Consider the following 20,579-nt stretch of genomic DNA (forward strand, 5'->3'; position numbering starts at 1 on the left):
AAGAATACAATTGTCAACAAGCTAATAAGGCTTTGTTCACATTAAAAGGATTGACCCATAGACGTTTTGGTAACCTCCAAGTTAATATATGGAACCATATATTTGATGTTAAGATTATGCCAATCTTACTTTATGGTAGCGAAATATGGGGTTTAAATGATATATCAGTATTACAGAAAGTTCATCTAAGATTCTGTAAATACATTCTAGGAATAGGTAATTCTGCACCAAGTGTTGCAGTGAGAGGAGAATGTGGAAGATTCACTATCCAAATTCAAATTATCATTAATATAATTCGTTATTGGCTTAGAGTAATCCAAATGGATAATGACAAATTTATTAAACAATGTTATGATTTTCAATATAGAAAAGCTCAAAGAAATGAGCAATGTTGGGCCAATGACGTAAAACAAATACTATGCATAAATGGATTTGGTAACATATGATACTCACAACAGGTTAATAATATATATACTTTTATTTCAAATTTTAAACAAAGGCTTACAGACATTGAACGACAGAAATTCTACGAAGATACTAGGCTACACTCTAAGCTCCAATATTACAAGCACGTTAAATATAAGTTTGGGATTGAAGAATATCTAACAAAAGTAACAAATTACAAACATAGACAAATTATGACTAAGATACGACTAGGAATTTTAGAATTAGAAATTGAAAAAGGAAGATGGAATTGTATAAATAGAAATGAAAGATTATGCAAATTATGTGCTTTACAATCAATTGAAGATGAATATCATTTCACTTTAGTTTGTCCATTTTATTCAGATATTAGAACTAAATATATGTTTTCCTTTTATACAAACAACCCAACTAAATTAAAATATATTTATCTTATGTCTGCCACGAATATTGATCTTATTGTTAAACTTGGAAAATATTTATTTTTTTCATTTAAACGTAGAACAGAATTTTTAAACGCACTCAACTGATATTTATTTAACATGTATTACATTGTATATTATTTGGGCCAAAGGCCATATATAATGTTTCTTGGATCTCCAAGAAAGAATGAATGAATAATATATCCACACATTTGTGGTGTTGAAAATTTATTCAGAACTTCACATACAATATCACCTATAAAATATCACCTACTGTCTTGTACAATACCATAATTATTAATTACAGCTTACAACTGAATGCGTACTCTAATTGAAAGTTACTAAAGTTTTCAAAATATCCACTCCATGTTTTAGTGTTTTTTACGCACCAATAATATATAAATAATGAATGTTTATGAGTAATGGTACAAATAATGGCATTTGGTGAATGATGAAAGGTCATATGGAGAAATAGATATTTAGATGTTAATAATAATAATGAATACCGTAGCTCACGTTATAGGTTATTGAAATGATGCACATAAAGCGACTCCTTATTGTGGAAACTTTTCAAAGAACCTAAAAAATATATTGATGATTATTTCCATTTATTCAAATAAGTCTTTCGGTTTCATTGTTTGTGTTAAACTTATTGAACCTTCCTCTACATTCAAAAGTGTATACTTGGTTCAAGTAATACACTATTTAGCAAGTACCATACACACATTTTGCTTACAGCTAGTCATCATAAAATACATAAAATGTTTTGACTTCCCGAGAGCTCTACCAAGGAATTATTAACTATTAATTATTATTAACATATTCAATAAAATGATAATAATAATATAATTGTTCACATCATCGGTCGTTGACTTTACATATACAATATGGTATCGTGCTTAAAGTTGAAAATGACTCATATTGGTATTGAGCATTTAATCCTATTATGTCCATTTTATTGGAAAGTTTTAAAAGATCCAAATATGACTGACTTACTATTCATTTATTTGTATGATGTACGTGTTTTTTCTCATAGTGACATAGGTGGTTATTCACTTCAGAAGACGGATTCTTACAAAGAGTCTAATGCTGTTATTCTTCCTATCTTTATGTACAATAACCTTTTACCTATCAATGTATTTGTGAGATATTTGATAATAATATAGAATCTATTCTTCTTTTTGTCGCATTGCTGTCATATTTAGGTATCATACGGTAATTATTAGTTTTCCATATATTTTATTTGTACTCCTTTACCTGGAAACATAATAAGAGGCCATTAACTCTTACTAAAAGACAAATCATAGTTATAATAATAAGGAGCCGATAATCTGGTTTCGCACAAATCTTTCCTGTTATTCTCTTGATTTAACATAGAAGATATGTTCATGTTTGGTACTTACCGGTACTAATATTGTAAGCAATAATAATGCTAATCATAATATCACACGATAGGTTATTAACATGACATATATTGTATACAAATTGTTGGAAAGTTTCCAAATAACTATTCATTACTATTCATTATATATGTATATTGGTATGAAGATTTTTCCGTGATTTTGTCGTAATATTTTACCGGGAAACCCATATTGTACCCAGATAGTTGGTCATTTACTTCAACACATATTTTGAAAACGAATTCTTACCAAAGAACCTGATGCTGTTTTGTCTACTTTATTGTATAATTACCTTTTACCTACTGTAATAAACATATTTATTGACGCAAATAACGCAAGTAATATGTATAATAATACCATTAATAAATTATTGATTTATTATACCGTTTCCAAAAACGTGAATTTTTGCATATGTTACACGTCTATTATGTTGGGTTTTTTTTCCACATATTGTTGTTGTAATCCCTACCTGGAAACATAATAAGAGGCCATTCACTCTACTAAAAGACGAATGGTTATAAAAGGAGCCGTTACTCTGGTATCGTACAAATTGATAAGTTTGATTCTCTACAACTTACAAACAAGATGTTACTCCTCAAGAACCGCATGTTCGTTCTATTTGTAGTTATCGGAGTTGCTCATGTCCGAGCATTCCCTCAAACTCAAAGTAAGTTCTGTGTATTTATTTTTCATTATGATACCATACCGCTACAGTCCAGACTAAGTATAGTTATTCCGTTATTACGACGTTTGGTGTTTTAGTTTAGCTCATTGGCAATAGTGCGATTTAAACTTGTAAAATTGTAATATCAATAGGAATTGCTCTATGGTATCAATTACGATAGTTGATTTACTGTAATTGTCTTTAAAATTTAATTTTAGTTTCTTGTTTGCTTATAAATATTATTTGTTTATAGTTCCTTGACTTAAAGAGACAGTGAACCTCTATAACTCACAATCTAAAAATCACAATAATCTAAATTAACCTTCCGTCTGTCTAAAATGTGTATAATATTAACATATATATTCCTGTCTACCCAGGCAGCACTTGCGTGAAATTTGGAGGTATGAAACTTTGTTAATGAGTAGAACCAGCTTCCAGCATTAAATGTTAAAAATATGTTTATATTACTCAATAATTAATGATAATTATTAATAAATTAATAGAAAACTAGAGAGGGCACTTTTCGATCAGAAAATGAATGTTTTTTATGTGCGTTATAATTCCGCTCGAGTTTATTCAATGTACTGTAATGTACACTGTTATACTATTCTATTGGGAAGTAATTATTTTTGTGTGGATCTTCTTGGAGTTGTTTGAAAGCGTATCCACTTACTTCTTTTCTTCAGAAAACATCTAATTTAGGTCTTAAAGTGACCCCTATACACCTCACACAACCAACTTCCAACGTGGCATATTCTGCCCACACACACTTCATCTCTCCTGAACTAACATAGTACAGTATAAGTCAAAGTAATTGTTTTAAATTTTAAACAACCTGCCTCAAAAAATATTATATAATAGTAACAATAACAGAAAGGTAGATAGGTATTGTAATAATTTTTAAATTTAAAAATGAAAAAAAAAACTGAATAAATGTTTATACATACATTATAAATGAAATAAAATAACTACTATTTTAGTAATGCATACACAAGTACTGTGCTACAGACAGTGTACCGTGTGTTAAAAGTACAGCATTTATAGCAGACAGCAACGTGTATAACTTGCTATAGTTTTACAGATAGCACCTAGGGACAGTAGCAGAATCTGGTGAAAGTTTCCAAACTTGCAAATAACTTTTCCTTACTCTTCATTATATCTATGTATTGGTATGGAGATTTTTCCGTGATTTTATCGTAATCTTTTACCTGGAAACCAATTTTATGCCCAGATAGTTGGTCATTTACTTCAACACATATTTTGAAGACGAATTCTTACAAAAGAGCCTGATGCTGTTTTGTCTACCTTATTGTATAATGCCCTTTTACCTACTGTAATAAACATATTTAGTGACGGAAATAACGCAAGTAATATATATAATAATGTCATTAATAGAATCATTCTTCACACTTAAATGATTTATTATACCGTTCCCAAACAACGTTAATTCTTACTACTAGATGGCACGCTCGCTTCGCTCGCGTACCATCTAGGTCGTGCCCACAGATGGTTCTCGAATACACAGTATTTTCCAGCGAGAAAAAAATGGAGATTTCAAATGTACGTACTGCAGGACTATAATACATTGTCGTTTACAGAAACGAATAAATATACACGATGATTTATGTAGTCAGTTAAAATTAGCACCCTGGGAATTACTTCCGAGGGAGAAACAAAATGAGTCAAATTTTTTTATTTGGACTCATTTAAACAAACCCAATTTGAGTTTTGTATGTAACATTAAGGGTTGAGGTATGGGGGAAGAAGATAGGTACAAAGAGGAAACATTTTAAAATATATTCTTATCCACTCAGTAACGAAATATTGTTTTTAATGTTTTATAGGCCTATAAATAATATACCACTAAATACAGTAAAACATTTACGATTTAATACTTTGTTAAAACTCTCACTGTCATAGTCGATTGAAATAGTGAAGTACATGTAACGATACACCACTACGTACGTTTATATATTTTTAAATTATTAATTAATACAAACGTTGAGAAGCAACTGTCAGTAATAACGTTTATTTATTTGTATATTATATGTTTATAATCTAACAGTAGGGCCTACCCACACTCACAGTAATAAAGTTTATTTGTATATTTGTTTATATTATATCTAACAGTACCAACACTCACAATAAGAAATTTGCGATTCAAATTGCGATCAAAAGTGGTTAATACCTTAACAGTATTGTACAGCATTGCAATACTATTTATGTTTATTCTCCAAGGGGGCCCATAAATCTAAATCTATACCTCTATGGTTAAACCAAATAATTTGGAATGTTCCATTCATCACAAATAAATACATTTGTAAAAACGTATATTACATGTATCAAAATAGCATTTTTTTAAAGAAAATCGGCCTGTCTTCAACATTATGATGCTGTACTCGAACTGTTCAACCGGTTTTCAGCTATTAAAAACAATTATCGTAGGAGGAGATAGGAAAATGCGAAGTGTCCTCGTATTATTGTGTGCGGGTATTTTTCAAATTGACATCCATTAGACAGTGTATACCACGATCGGAAAACACCCCTATTTGGGGCAAATCGTTGAACCTAAATTCGTTTTAATCATCAATAACTAATAATCGAACTCAATTTAATTAGTAAACAGGGTTACATCAGGTGGTTAAAATTAGTACCGAAAGTACGAACCAACTTTATATACCATCGAGTAAACATTCTAGAAATAACGCACGATTTTCCGATTTTTGCCCTTACGTAAATTTATATATAGATAATGTCTATTATGTTGCCACATATTGTTGTTGTAATCCCTACCTGGCATAATAAAACGCCATTCACTCTACTAAAAGACGAATGGTTATAAAAGGAGCCGTTACTCTAGTATGGTACAAATTAATAAGTTTGATTCTCTTGATAAGTGACCTACAACTAACAAACAAGATGTTACTCCTCAAGAACAGCCTGTTCTTTCTTTTTGTAGTTATCAGAGTTGCTCATGTCCGAAAATTCCCTCAAACTCAACGTAAATTTTGTGTATTTATTTTCTATTATGATATCATACTTTTCAAGACTAAGAATAGTTATGTCGTTATTACGATGTTTTGTGTTCAGCTTAAATGCAATAGTGCCAATTACAATATCAATAGGAGGTGATTTATGGTATCACACGTGGAGATGAGGCACACTCGTTGATATCTGAAACAATGCATATACATGGCTGCAATCGCGTGCTCAAGTTAGTGTTTACCGACCAACCGACCGCCGAAATTCTAAGCGTTAGACTCGCGATTTGCACGCGACTAAAAAACAGCACCAAACAAACAGGGGTTATGCGCACTCATTTGTGTCTAATAATGAAAACATTAAAAATGTTTAGTGAATGAGTGGCCGAGCGGTTAAGACAGTGGAACCGTAATTACGTAGCCATAACATCAGCAAGTGTTCGAGGCTCACTCGCTCCATGGTTCTGGTGGTAGAACGAGTCTTCTTGGAGGACTATAAACCGTAGGTCCAGTGTACACATACTTTAAAGTACCTAGTACCAGACGAGTAAGGGGTTAACCGGGTGTACTAGTATATCACAGCCACTGATCATAATTGGGCCCTCTGTGTTAATTCAATTCAATCATGTGCGACTATACTCAAATATCAAATAAGATTCTGTACAGTATAGGAAGATCATGAAGGCTTGTGACTTTGCCAGTTTACCACTACTGTTCTTCGTATTCACATAATTTAATTTATGCTTTAGATTAAACTTATGGAAATATTCTTGTAAAAGAAATACTGTATATATTTATTCTGTTGATATAAATAAATGGTACGTATAGTACCGCGAATGATGATGATGATGATGATGATGATAGCACTAAGCCAACATTTGTTCCTCTATCTTCTCCCAAACCGCAAGTCCGATACTAGCGCCGTTTGAGCTGGGGCACCTTTTAATGCCCATTTATCCATAAGTCAACATTGGAACGGCAAATTTGTACAAAAATGTGTGTTTTTTAGACTAATATTTGAGGATTGAGGATAAGTATTCTGTGCCCATCACTTATTAAAAAATACATAAGAAAATATAACACATCAATCAAAGTACAATATGTAAAAGCGTGAACAATGAAATAAATTTTCTGTCTTACCTAACTTAAAGGACAACTTCACCGAGAACCATATTTTAAAAACGTCTTAGGGGATATACATATGATTTCAGAGCAATCGCGAGATTTACGATATCACCGCACGTGCTCGCCGCGCCGTACAGCCGTCGCCGTAAATTGCTGTGACGTCACAAGTGCATGGTAACATCTACCTCATTAGTTTTCACTGTTGTTGACAAGAGATAGGTACCGTCCCTTTAATTTCCAATTTGACCTCTATTATGATTACATTTTCCAGAACGTTTAGCCTAGAGAGAATTGACTATTAACCCACGGGGTAGCTAGAAGTATAACGTATGTGATTACACAATGGATTCACTTAACCAAAACACACTCTGTGGTGTCGGTGTGTGGTGGTGATTCTGCAGCCAGTTGATATGCCTACTAGGGTGTCTATGCCTAGCCTCCTAAGCTCAGCCTAGACTAGCTGCAATACTAGCTAGGTATAGAGTCTGTCTGTTTATTTTTGCCGCCGTTTATGAATGCCTAATTTCATGAACTGTTATAATTTACTCACCATCGTCTTTGAGTGTTAGGTCGGTGGATTACTATATTTATAAACGTCGATCGTAATCGTTTTTAGTTCGATATGGTTGAATGATTCCAGGCAGAGCATCTTACGTCATGTTTCCAGCTACTCTTTCGGGCCAATATACACATCTGGCAGAGCGTGATCATTTCTAGTAAACACAATTTTTAAATGAATCGTAAAAAATATAAATTTGGCAAATGTATAGCCTAATACAGGTCTAACAATTGGAGTGTCGGTGTCTATCAGCTCTTTTTTTGTATGTTAGCAACACATGAGGTAGATTTAGCCATGCACTTGTGACGGCAACGACTGTACGATGGCTCCAGGATGAATAGGATGAACAGAAACAAGTAATAAGCCAAGTTTTAAACAGATCTACTGAAGGCAGATTATGGAGCAGGCAGAATATCAAATTGAAAAAGCAGGTACTTGACTCAAGAACTTATCACCATCCTCAGTATATTTCTTTCGATCCAACACGATGTTTCATTCTGTTCAATTTCTGGTTGCATTACGAATACATGAATTCATTTCTCGAGTAACACTCTTAATGTACTTTATATTGATTAATAACATGTATGAGTTTTAGGAACATACAATTCCCTCATTGATTGATAATCGTCCTTTTAAATGCCTTAAAAAAAAATTGTGTTAGCTAGATATTGGTTGAATCATTTACAGTGGGAAATAGGTAACAAACATTCAATATTAATATTATATTATTTTGGGTAGTATTAGCAAATAGACCTATTAAGACTAAATTTGTATTCAGCATAGACCCAAATCACAACTTTTTTCTCATTCTCTTTTTGATGGAATCTGCTGCCACCTATATTACATTGCTCCATATTGTCTCCTGTTAATAATCAATTGTAATAAAAAAAACTTAGGCCTAAATAGAAAAGAAAGAAAAATTCTATAACTTTATCATTAATATTTGTGAAATATTTATACAAACCTATAACCAATGTTATTTTTTTAATCATATTTGATAGTTATTCAAATACTAGTTATTAGCATTGTTAATTGTATTTACTAGATGACTAGATGGTACGCTCGCTTCGCTCGCGTACCATCTAGGTCGTGCCCACAGATGGTTCTCGAATACACAGTAATTTCAGCGTTAAAAAACTGGCGATTTCAAATGTACAATAATGGAGGACAATAATATATGTCGTTTACAGGAACGATTAAATAGACACTGTGATTTATGTACTCAACTAAAATTAGCACACTGGGAATTACTTCCGAAAGAGAAAGTTGTCACAAAATGAGACCAATTGTTTAAGTCAAATTTAAACAAACTTAATTTGTGTTTTGTATGTAACATTATGGTTGAGAGATGGGGAAGAGGATGGGTGCAAAGAGGAACAATTTTTAAATATATTCTTTATTTTGTAACGAAATATTAATTAACATGTTTTACAAATAATATACCACTAAACACAGTAAAACATTGCGATGTAATACTTTGTTGAAACTATCACCGTCGTAGTCGATTGAAATAGTACAGTACATGTAACGATACACTACGACGTATGTTTATATATAATGTTAAACAATTTGTGAAAACCACCTCTATTCGGGGCAAATCATAAATTCGATTTAATCGGTAATAAATATTAAATTACGGCGACTGAAAACGCTAGCTCAATATCCGTTTAAAAAAAATTATATCCAACCTCTGCAGCACAGATTGAAAAAAAAAATTTCTGTTATGAGTATACAGTACTTTCCTTTACGACGCCTGAGGGAATAGACACTTGTGGAACGACACAGAGATTGGAATGTTCCATTCATCGCAAATCAATACATTTGTATAAACGTATATTAAATCTATCAAAATAGTATTTTTTTAAGAAAATCTTCAACATTATGATACTGTACTCGAGTTGTTCAACCGGTTTTCAGCTATGAAAAACAATTATCGTTGAAGGAGATAGGAAAATGCGAAGCCTCCTCTCATTTTTGTGGCGGGTATTTTTCAAGATGGACATCCATTAGACAGTGTATACCACGATCGGAAAACACCCCTATCTGGGGCAAATCGTTGAACCTAAATTCGTTTTAATCGTCAATAACTAATTATCTAACTTAATTTAATTAGTAAACAGGGTTACATCAGGTGGTTAAAATCAGTACCGAAAGTACGAACCAACTTTACATACCATCGAGTAAAAATTCTAAAAGTAAGGCGCGATTTACCGAATTTTGCCCTTACGTAAATTTATATATAGATTTGCAGATATTGATGAATGTACAACCAACCCATGTTTGAATGGAGCTACTTGCTTTAACTTCGGTGGTGGCTATGTTTGTAGCTGCGTTCCAGGCTACATCGGTACTGATTGTGAAACAGGTACATTTTCGCCTCTAACGATATTTAATCCATTATAATCTAGTCCGCGCTGATATAGTCCAGTGAGGCATCACACATTGTTTATATGTTCAAAAAATAATATAAATAAGAAAAAAGTCTTGGAAAGTAGACCGCATAGCAATGGCAAGATAAAAAAAAACAGAAACAAGTAATAAGCCGAGTTTTAAACAGATCCACTGAAGACAGATCGTTGCAGCAGACAGAGAATTTAAAATATTGTGCAAGCTGGTACCTGACTCAAGCACATTATAATTGATGAATGAGAACTACAAACAAATATCTCTTAATAGTTATTATTATTATTAAATCAACATGATATGATGGAAGATGATTATAAAATTTATGATTTATAAGAAAACCAATTGCATTCCATTTACTGCAATTAAAGTAACATTACATCAGTGATTATTCATCTATATTTTCTTAAGACATCGGCGAATGTGCTCAACCACAACCTTGTTTAAATGGTGGAACTTACCGATGCGACTGTCCACCAGGATACGGAGGCATAAGTTGTGAAATAAGTAAGTAATATTAATAATAATAATAATAATAATAATTATACGATTTCTTTTATAGCACCGATTCTACGAGTGGCTAATTGCTCGTGGCGCTTTGAACTTATCTGTGACACTTTTCAAATGTCAGTGCAGCCACTTTAAGACCGTGTATATGTGTGTACTAGTAGACCTACACTGGTGTACTATTCGTCTCGAAAGATGTAGGCCTACTAGGTTTTTTAAACACTGGGCCTACGGATTAAAGTCTTCATCCAAGAATACTTGTTCTGCCACCAGCACCACGGAGCGAGTGAAATTTAAATTTTTGCTTCGCCGTTAAGATGCTGATGATTGTTCTCCAACCCCATGTCAACATGGAGGGCAATGTACAGACTTTGTCGGTGGTTATTTGTGCACATGCATTGCTGGGTTTATTGGTCAAAACTGTGATACAAGTAAGTCAATACAAAAAGTAATAAAGGATCAATCCAGTCGTATACATCGACGTAGTTTTATTCATCGATAAAACAGCAATGGTTTTATGACGTTATAATAATAATTTATAATTTTGCTTTATAGATGTCAATGATTGTTCTCCAAACCCATGTTTGAATGGTGGTCAATGTACAGACTTGATTAATGATTATAATTGTTCATGCCAAATGGGGTATTCAGGGAGGAATTGTGAAACAAGTGAGTATTAGAATATCGTAACCATATAAGGAGTAGAAATAAGTTATGATTTTAACAGAGAAAACTGAGATTCGCCGTTTTTCTAGTTTTAATTTCTTCTTGTATTTAAACAAGTGAGTATTAGAATATCGTAACCATATAAGGAGTAGAAATAGGTTATGATTTTAACAGAAAAAATGAGATTCGCCGTTTTTCTAGTTTTAATTTCTTCTTGTATTTTTCATTGAAACGTCTCAGTCGGAAAGCCGCGTTGGTAACGCATCACTGATTTCATTCATTGTGAGGGCACGCTTCGTGGAAAATGTTGGAATTTTTGCTATTTTAGTACACTTTGAAAATTGTATAATTTTGATATTAGATGAAATCAATAAACGTATTTCAATAGTTGAACTGCAAGCGTAAATAATGATAAAAACTGTGATCTAAATTCCACAGTTTTTTTGTTTCGAAAAATATAATTATTTTGTGTATAAACTTTTTTATTTATATTTTTTTTTAAATGATGGTAAAAAATCATTAAATTTCATATTTTCTAGATAAGGTTTCAAAGCGAATTTAAAAATCCTTTCAAGATAAACTATTAAGCTATCTATTAAAATAAAAATCTAATTTTAAGCTTTCTTGGGATGCAACTCCCACTAATCAAACCAAACCTACTACATTTCTGTTCAGTTACGATCGAAAAACCGCCATTTTGAAACTTTGTTTACGTTTTACGAAGCTGGTACGAATCGACCCGGACCGAATCGTGTTAATCCGGTTGTTCATGCAGGCGTACTGCGTCACAGGCCTAAGGTTTCAATCTGCTGCCCGATTATTGTTCTATTTGGTTTCTGAGCTAGGAAAGGCCTACTTAGACTAGCTACTATAATTACTTACTTAACTTCTAGCCTAGCTAAGCCTAAAAATAGTATTTTCTAGGCCTAGTTAGGCTAGGTAATTCTGATAGTAGTTTGTGTTATAGTAGGGCCTATAGTAGCTGGAGTAGAAGTAGACATAATCTGGGTATTCCATAATCTAGGCTGGTAGGTCTATCCCAGCTCATATACCAAGCAAGAAGAAGCCTGAAGAAGAACCTAGGCCCAGAAAAACTTACAAAAAACTGTTAAAAAACAATAAATTGAAAAACAAAGTGCCAAAAGATAACCCATTTTCAATTTATATATAAATATGATGGGGAATGTTATTTATAAAATCAGGCATCTTTTGTTTGAGAGACTCAACCATGTATTTTTATATGGTCATGTTTTTAAAAAAGATAATTATTAGCCCATCATTTACTTGAGTATTGTTAATTGGTTGGTACTTATAAGTATATCAATATCTGGCAGTAAATGTCACACTTGTATACAGAAATATTCTATTACTTTATTAGATACAACTTACATTTCACACAAGCAATACATTTTTTCTTTTTATGTATACATATACAGAATGTGAAAAAATACAACCTTTCAAACAATTACTGATACAAATAGTAAATACTACTGTATATAAAAACTTCTAATAGCACCTTGTTCATCAGACATAACAAACTAGCTAGGCCTAATACTGTAAATATAAAATATGCCACCATATGTACTTTTTGAGATATCATTTTTACTTGAGTCTTACTGTTGTACTGATTTTATGATTGTTTTATGTTTATATTGTATGCATCTGTGCGACTCTGGTTAATAAAGTAAATCAATCAATCAATTGCAACTTAATTTATATCTTTATAAAAATTTACTGATCTGAAACACTTCTACAACTTAAATGAATATAAATTTATATGTTATATTAGCGAATAAAATGAGAAACTATCAGCAATGATATTGAAATCGAGAAAACCACTTTACAGCTTCCACCGTCCAACCTCACATTGAAGAACGAGATAGAAAATCTTGATACCAACAAAAAACCTGAAATGAAAATGAATAGCTGAAATGTAAAGAACTATTTAAATAATTGTCACTATGACAAAAACATTTTCTTAAATACTGTATAATTATATAATTATTCCACTACCTGAAAACATATTCAGATAAAATATGACTGTACTGTAGGCCTACCATAAAAAAGCACTAAACACAAAACTTCCTTGTGTCTGTATATTTATTGTATAATTATTAATACAGTAAATAAATTGAACCCATCAGTTGCCAATAATGAGGATATTTAACTATATGTCAGGCTGCGATTGGCTTAATTATCTTTTTAAAACCTTGTTCCCAACGCATCTTCAATATATAGTAGGATTAACGAAACTTTAATAATACTAAATTGTAACTAAAGTATTTTAATTATCAACATGTTACTAAGGCTAAGCCTAGGCCGATATTACGACAACGATCCACCAGGTCGTGCACACACCCACACCTGCAACAACCACAATCAACACACCATGCACCACACACGACGGAACTAGTGCCGCGAGACGTAACAATTATGTGAAATGAGGACCTTTTTTAAAATGTTCGCTGTAGGAAGCTTAAATAGGGTTTCAAGCCAATTTTAACGTAAAACAGACTATTGATACTTACTCTATCCATATACGCCGATTTTTTGGTAATTCACTGTATGGGATGCAAATCCCACTAATGGAAAATTTGTAAACAAACACAAGTTAGAAAACTTCAGCTTTGACGGCTGCACACGAACTTTGGAAAGAAACTGTCACTGACAACAAATCCAACAAATTATTCCGAAAATTAGGTGACCTGCGACATCTTAAACATATAAGGAACTGATCTTACCATATATGGTTAATTTTTCGCCTATTAATGTTTATTAAACAGCTATAAAATGACGTATACTTTATGCTAATGTTTTCGCGCGAAACGTTGATGCCTCTGTGCCGAGAGAGGGCTTCTAAAATTAATGACGTCATGCGAAGTCGAAAATTTCGCGATAACGGTCATATTTCCCAACGCGGCTCTCCGACTGTCTTTCAATAGAGTACAGTAACCGACTTCCTCTACCGAATTTTGTTCCACCACCACCCTCCACTACGTCACTACCATTATCTGTAACTAACTTTCTTGTTTTTCTAGTTTCTTACTAAACACGTTTTTGTCACCACCTTTACTACAACCAGTTTTCTAAGTCTAATTTCGAAGATCTAATCTTGATCACAATTTGTGAAAATCAAGAATCTGTGCGAACACACAGTGTTTCACAAAATTCGTTATAAATATTTACATGGCTACTTTTTTTTAGATATTGATGATTGCTTTGGAAATCCATGTGTAAATGGGCAATGTTTTGATTTGGTTGGTGGTTATGTTTGTTCTTGTTTCCAGGGCTATACAGGAATCAACTGTGACAACATACTTAAGTAAAACAAAAGTAAGCAATCTGTATAAACTATACAATACGTAAAGATAAGATATAGTACAACTTTCAATTTTATTTATACATTGTATAATAATATACATGCCATGATCAGTGTCGGCAAAAGAAGCTGACACCACTACCTTGAAAAAGTGCGATGCTAACGCACGAAACGTTGGTGAGTTCAACGTTAATTTTTACCTTCACTAAAAACGAAAATTTTTTTTCAAAAATATTTTGGAAAGGAGATGATTTTTTTCAATTTTATCCGAAATGATTATGGTCAGGATGGTGTAAAATTAGTGCGCCTAAAAGAGAAAATTGCGAGGAAGGCTACGCGCCTAAGAAATCACCGGATATTCCCTCTACACTGCAAACGCTTAGACATAACACCACTAATCCGGACAATGATACACAAACTCGTGGTAGTTGCTTTAACAGTTCTTTATTCTTCGGTAAAGTCTGAACACAAATAAACTCAATGAAAACACGCACAAGGCAGCACAGCTGCGTGTGCAAACAACCACGCAAAACAGCATAGCAGATACATACAGTCAAACTACTACTAGTACAGTACTACACGAGGGCTAGTCAGGCTTATGGCCAATTAGCCGATCGAAACACTTAACTAAATAGCCTAACAAATAATGTTAATGTCCAAGTCTAGAACATTAACACAACGTAAAGGTTATAATAACGTACGTAGTACTCCCACGTATCACTGTCAGAAATAATAATAATAAAATTACAGTATCTACTATTATAATAAGCGTTATTGTCACGAAACCTTGCCAATTTTGTTATACAGAAAACAATTACAAATTACTTCAAGCACTTCTATCGTTATTTTAATTTTTTTTTTCCTTTTCTTTTAAACATTTATACCTCAGGCTCAAACTAGCATTCATATGAAGTTTCACATTTAACCCTTCAATAACATCTAATAAATAAATACCCGTTAACAATAAACACATAAATAAATATCTTACAAGTTCCCTTTACTCCCTCAGTTATCTCTAGAGATGGCCTTTACCCCTTTCCTAATACTCAAAACCCAATTAAATACAATAAACAAATAAATGAATACAACAATAAATAAATAATTACTTCTATTCCAAATACACTCTACCCTAATTCCGCTATACGTATACTTGCATCATCGTTACACTTTACAATATTATTCAATTAATTTCATCATATAAATCTCGAATTACCCTCTTAAATTACTATCCCATTCCCTATGATCCAATTAATACAACACTTTCTCTATCTCGTCTTATATACCTCGATTATAAATCATCCATCTTCTAATATATTTTAGCCACTAATTTTATCAATTTTTCTTATTTATGTTCGTTTCTTTTTCACATAATTATATAATACTCGTTAATTCATAATTCAGTATCTATTCCATATTTATAATAACAAAACTTTGTTTCACACTATTTCTTAAATTCGTACATTATTCGATTCTTTCCCACACATATAATATCCGTTATTTCATAATTCATCTATCTATTCCATATATATAATTACAATAAGTTGTTTCACCATATTTCTTAAATTCATATACTATTCTATTCTTTTCCACACATATAATATTTGTTATTTCATAATTCATCTATCTATTCCATATATATATATATATAATTACAATAAGTTTACACGTTGATAATGCCATGTAAGTTCCAATCAGGTGGCTATTTCACACACCAGTAGCCGTTGTATATAACATTCCACGCATTATTTCTGTAACCGTCCTTCTTTTCTTTAACGTCTTTCTTTAATGTCTCCAATTCAATGGTGTGTCGTACTAGTAGTAAGTTTTTCCTTTCCGTCTCGTTCAATTCCAATATCGTTACTATTCTGTACTCACAAGTGTTCTGGTTGCCAGAGTCCTTTAGTTATAAATCCAATTAGTCAATCCGTTCTTCAATGTAGCCTACCACTCAATTAACAGTCGTAAAAAGAGACCTCAGATTAGAAATTAAGGAGTTATTTATTACACGACTACAATATCGCTGAAGTGTGCATCAAATATCTATATCTCTTACTTTGTGGTTTTCTTTATTTTCTCTGCTTAGCAACTTATCAATACAACAATAGTAGTTTGCCACACCCAATCAAGAAATGCAACACTCAGCTTACTCCCAACTCCTTGTTTCAACCTCGCGCCGTTCCCGCACACACTTTATATACCAACCCATCATCCAATAAGAGGCCGCTACGCATGAATGACCCCCCTCATACAGTACAATGAAACAAAAATTAAATCACTTGTGACAGTTATACCTTGCTGACAATTCTGTGTACAATCAAAATAAATATTTACGCCACCAACGTCAAAGTTCGAAATCCGAAACAACCAAGTCTAAAATTAAAATGCCAGATTAACACCACACGGGGACACGACATTATCAAAAAAGCGGAACGTAGTTTGATTAGAGAAAGAATACGAATCACTACAAACAGCATCGAAAAATTAGCTAAGAAAGAGGAAGAACTAAAAGAGAAAATAGTTGAAATAATCACCGATGACACAGCTCGAGCGGACGTTGACAGAATGCGAGAGAAAAGCGAATCCCCATATAGGGATTCACCCAGAGGTATTCAAGTAATCACTCAGAGATGGCGCATGTCACATCAACATCACGTGACTATGCCCATGATCAGTGTCGGAAAATCAAGCTGACACCACTACCTTGAAAAAGTGCGATGCTAACGCACGAAACGTTGGTAAGTTCAACGTTAATTTTTACCTTCACTAAAAACCAATTTTTAGTCGCGTGGAAGCGACTCTATAGTTCACTATGTCGGTCGGTCGGTCTGTCTGTCTGTCTGTCGGTCTGTCTGTCTGTCTGTCGGTCCGGTATCACTATGCGTTTTATCGCTTTATGACCTTATCTTGATATCAGTTTACTCTAGCTAAGTCAATTTTTCACAGAATATTCCTTATGGCCAGGAATCGATGTGGTTATGTTTTCACGGTGCGCAATAAAAAATTACGCGGTCTACGCACGATTTAACGAAATCACGTTTGTAATTATTATCTTAACAACCATGAATCACAATTAAATAAAATTTGGTACTCATAAATTTCAGGGCATAAATCATCATATGGCAATACAATTACGTGCGTAGCGCATGTAACGCATGCGTACGCGCGCTTAAAATTTTAAAAATTTATTTTCGATGAAATAAGAGTACGTTTCAGGCAATTTTAAGCGTTTACAAAATTGCCATGAGTGCGCAGATTTTTGCGCGCGCACTGCGCGTTAAATGTTATTGCGCACTCTTTTTGCCCGATTTCTGTTTTCTTGACTTACTTTTCAACTCGAAATTACGTTATACGAGCACGTCAAAAGTGACAGGCTACGCACGTGTAAATTAAAAAAATATAAATGTTTTTAAACATTTCAACATTTTTAAACATGTTCAGTAATTTCGGTCAGTATAGTTCACTATGTCGGTCGGTCCGTCTGTCTGTCGGTCTGTCTGTCTGTCTGTCGGTCTGTTTGTCTGTCGGTCCGGTATCACTATGCATTGTAGCACGCGACTTAATGGCTGTTGGCCTTGTTTTCAATTCGGTCGGTCGGTCTGTCGGTCGGTCTGTCGGTCTGTCTGTCGGTCCGGTATCACTATGCGTTTTATCGCTTTCTGATATCAGTTTAATCTAGCTAAGTCAATTTTTCACAGTATATTCCTTATGGCCAGGAAATCGATGTGGTTATGTTTTCACGGTGCGCAATAAAAAAATTACGTGGTCTACGCACGATTTAACGAAATCACGTTTGTAATCATATCTTCACAACCATAAATCACAATTAAATAAAATTTGGTACTCATAAATGTCAGGGCATAAATCATCATATGGCATTACAATTACGTGCGTAGCCAATGTAACGCATGCGTACGCGCGCTTAAAATTTTCAAAATTTATTTTCGATGAAATAAGAGTACGTTTCAGGCAATTTTAAGTGTTTACAAAATTGCCATGAGTGCGCATATTTTTGCGCGCGCACTGCGCGTTAAATGTTATTGCGCACTCTTTTTGCCCGATTTCTCTGTTTTCTTGACTTACTTTTCAACTCGAAATTACGTTATACGAACACGTCAAAAGTGACAGGCTACGCACGTGTAAATTTAAAAAATATAGATATTTTTAAACATTTCAACATTTTTAAACATGGTCAGTAATTTCGGTCAGTTGGTAGGTTGGTCGGTCGGTCGGTGAAAACTAATGAGCACGCGACTGCAGCCATCTACATGGCCTTGTTACTAATATTAAGACAAAACTCCGTCTGGAACACAAACTATATTGGAAGTATAATATCAGTTAGACTCTATTTTATTTATTTAAAAACCATATACGTGGTTACAGCATACCAGGTATAGATATTAAACTGTTTTACATTATGGTCCTGTTTTTAACAGCAATATAGAAACCGGCAGAATTTGGTGGTAATTACATTGGTCTACGATTTTTTCATCCCCATTTAACTTATTAATTAATCTTTCAATTACCCACACTTGTCTTACATTAATAATCTTTTTTTTCTTTCTTAAACATATCAAATGATATACTACTATCTTCCAATTCTTTTTTACCTTTAGGCCTAGATCAATTCTGTTCCAACAAGACTGATGGATACTACTACTACCATCCAACAGACTGTAATCTTTATTACCAATGTTACCAAGGTACAACATACCTTAAAACATGTCAGACTGGACTTGTATTCAATGGTGAAGTGACACCTGTAAGGTGTGACTATCCATCAAACGTACCTAGGTGTAGAGACTACGAGTAAAATTCAATAATAGTATTCATTAAATATTTCAAATAGGGTAATACTACTATACCTACACTAATTCATTAATTACGTAACTGTTCCAGTTTATATTATTGTTGGTAGTGATTTAGGTTTAATAATGATTTAAATAATTTCTCTTATTACTGTGGTTGTTAATACAGTAAATATTCACAATAAATATCGAATAAAGTATGTTAACGTTTAAAGATGTATTGTATCCCCCTAAAAACCAATAATGTGTTTGTTTGAATATTTTAATGTCACATAATAGTTATTCATTCGCCTAAAAAATATTATTTACCTGAAAAATGTAATTTAAAGCAAAACAAGGCCAACAGCCATAAGTCGCGTGCTAAAACGCATAGTGATACCGGACCGACAGACAGACCGACAGACCAACCGACCGACATAGTGAACTATAGAGTCGCGTCTGTCGGTCTGTCGGTCGGTCCGGTATCACTATGCGTTTTAGCACGCGACTTATGGCTGTTGGCCTTGTTATCTATGGACGTGATTTACTTTATCAAAACAAAATGACCTATATTATTCAGTGTTAATATATGTTTTGGTATCGGAAAATGTCATAGTTTACATACATTAAATACACTAATTTTGATAGCTAAACGATTTATATTCAACTGTAACATTTCAGAAGACCCACTGTATCTATATATAAATTATGGTTCATTCTGACATAGGCGAGCAAAATGCAAAAACTTCAGCGGTACAAATCTCCGCCTTGGATACCTACCTGATCTATCTCAGATGTACCGCGAAACGTAGATTTGATAACATTAGTTTTCACATCGATGCTATTGTTCCATATTTCTATTTTAGGAAGATATTATAAAGTTTTTAAACAAAATTTATGATTTCAACAGTAGATTTTCAACTCAATTTCAATTCTTCGCGGGTCTAAGTAATTTCTGGGTTCACCTGCAACAACCTGGTTTCAACTATTTTCTCTCTTTTATAAACAAGGGAGCAGTTAAAATAATAGATTTGACCCTAAAGGTAACTGGAAACAGGCACTTTCCATCATCAATCAATACAGTGTCCCTAGGGACTCCCTTTGGAAGAAGGAAGAAACGATAGTAAGACTAGAGCTTAAGGCCCTGTTAAGACCCATGGCGTTAGACCGTTTTAGCGTACAATGTTACTATCAAGGTCACGTTACAAACCGCAGAGAAAAAAAACGAGGTGTTCTGACCCATAGCGTACGATTATCGTCAACGGAAAGTATGTCATCCAGGTTGTTTCTAGTTGGATATTCATGTGCTCTTACCCACGTGTTTTC

At 33.2% G+C, this 20,579-nt stretch overlaps 1 protein-coding gene across 2 annotated transcripts; it reads left to right on the plus strand.

Moving 5' to 3' along the window:
- The first annotated feature begins 2,576 nt into the window (after window positions 1-2,576).
- On the plus strand, window positions 2,577-19,462 carry LOC140050983 (uncharacterized). 2 transcript variants are annotated; one of them, XM_072096031.1, is made up of 5 exons: window positions 2,577-2,912; window positions 10,389-10,484; window positions 11,040-11,153; window positions 14,355-14,468; window positions 19,083-19,462. In XM_072096031.1, the coding sequence occupies exons 1-5, from the start codon at window positions 2,831-2,833 to the stop codon at window positions 19,277-19,279; spliced, it is 603 nt and encodes a 200-aa protein (XP_071952132.1). In that variant the 5' UTR covers window positions 2,577-2,830; the 3' UTR covers window positions 19,280-19,462. The 2 variants fall into 2 exon arrangements, with proteins under 2 accessions (XP_071952132.1, XP_071952133.1); XM_072096032.1 differs by having other exon boundaries at window positions 2,581-2,912; window positions 14,355-14,483.
- The last annotated feature ends 1,117 nt before the right edge of the window (window positions 19,463-20,579 follow it).

The sequence above is a fragment of the Antedon mediterranea genome, chromosome 6 (assembly GCF_964355755.1).
Source record: "Antedon mediterranea chromosome 6, ecAntMedi1.1, whole genome shotgun sequence".
NCBI lineage: Eukaryota > Metazoa > Echinodermata > Crinoidea > Comatulida > Antedonidae > Antedon > Antedon mediterranea.

Excerpts from the sequence above, each read along its gene's own strand:
- LOC140050983 (XM_072096031.1), top strand. The coding sequence starts at position 2,831 with ATGTTACTCCTCAAGAACCGCATGTTCGTTCTATTTGTAGTTATCGGA. Across the intron at positions 2,913-10,388 it reads AGCATTCCCTCAAACTCAAA|ACATCGGCGAATGTGCTCAA; the intron begins GTAAGTTCTGTG and ends TATTTTCTTAAG. Across the intron at positions 11,154-14,354 it reads AGGGAGGAATTGTGAAACAA|ATATTGATGATTGCTTTGGA; the intron begins GTGAGTATTAGA and ends ACTTTTTTTTAG.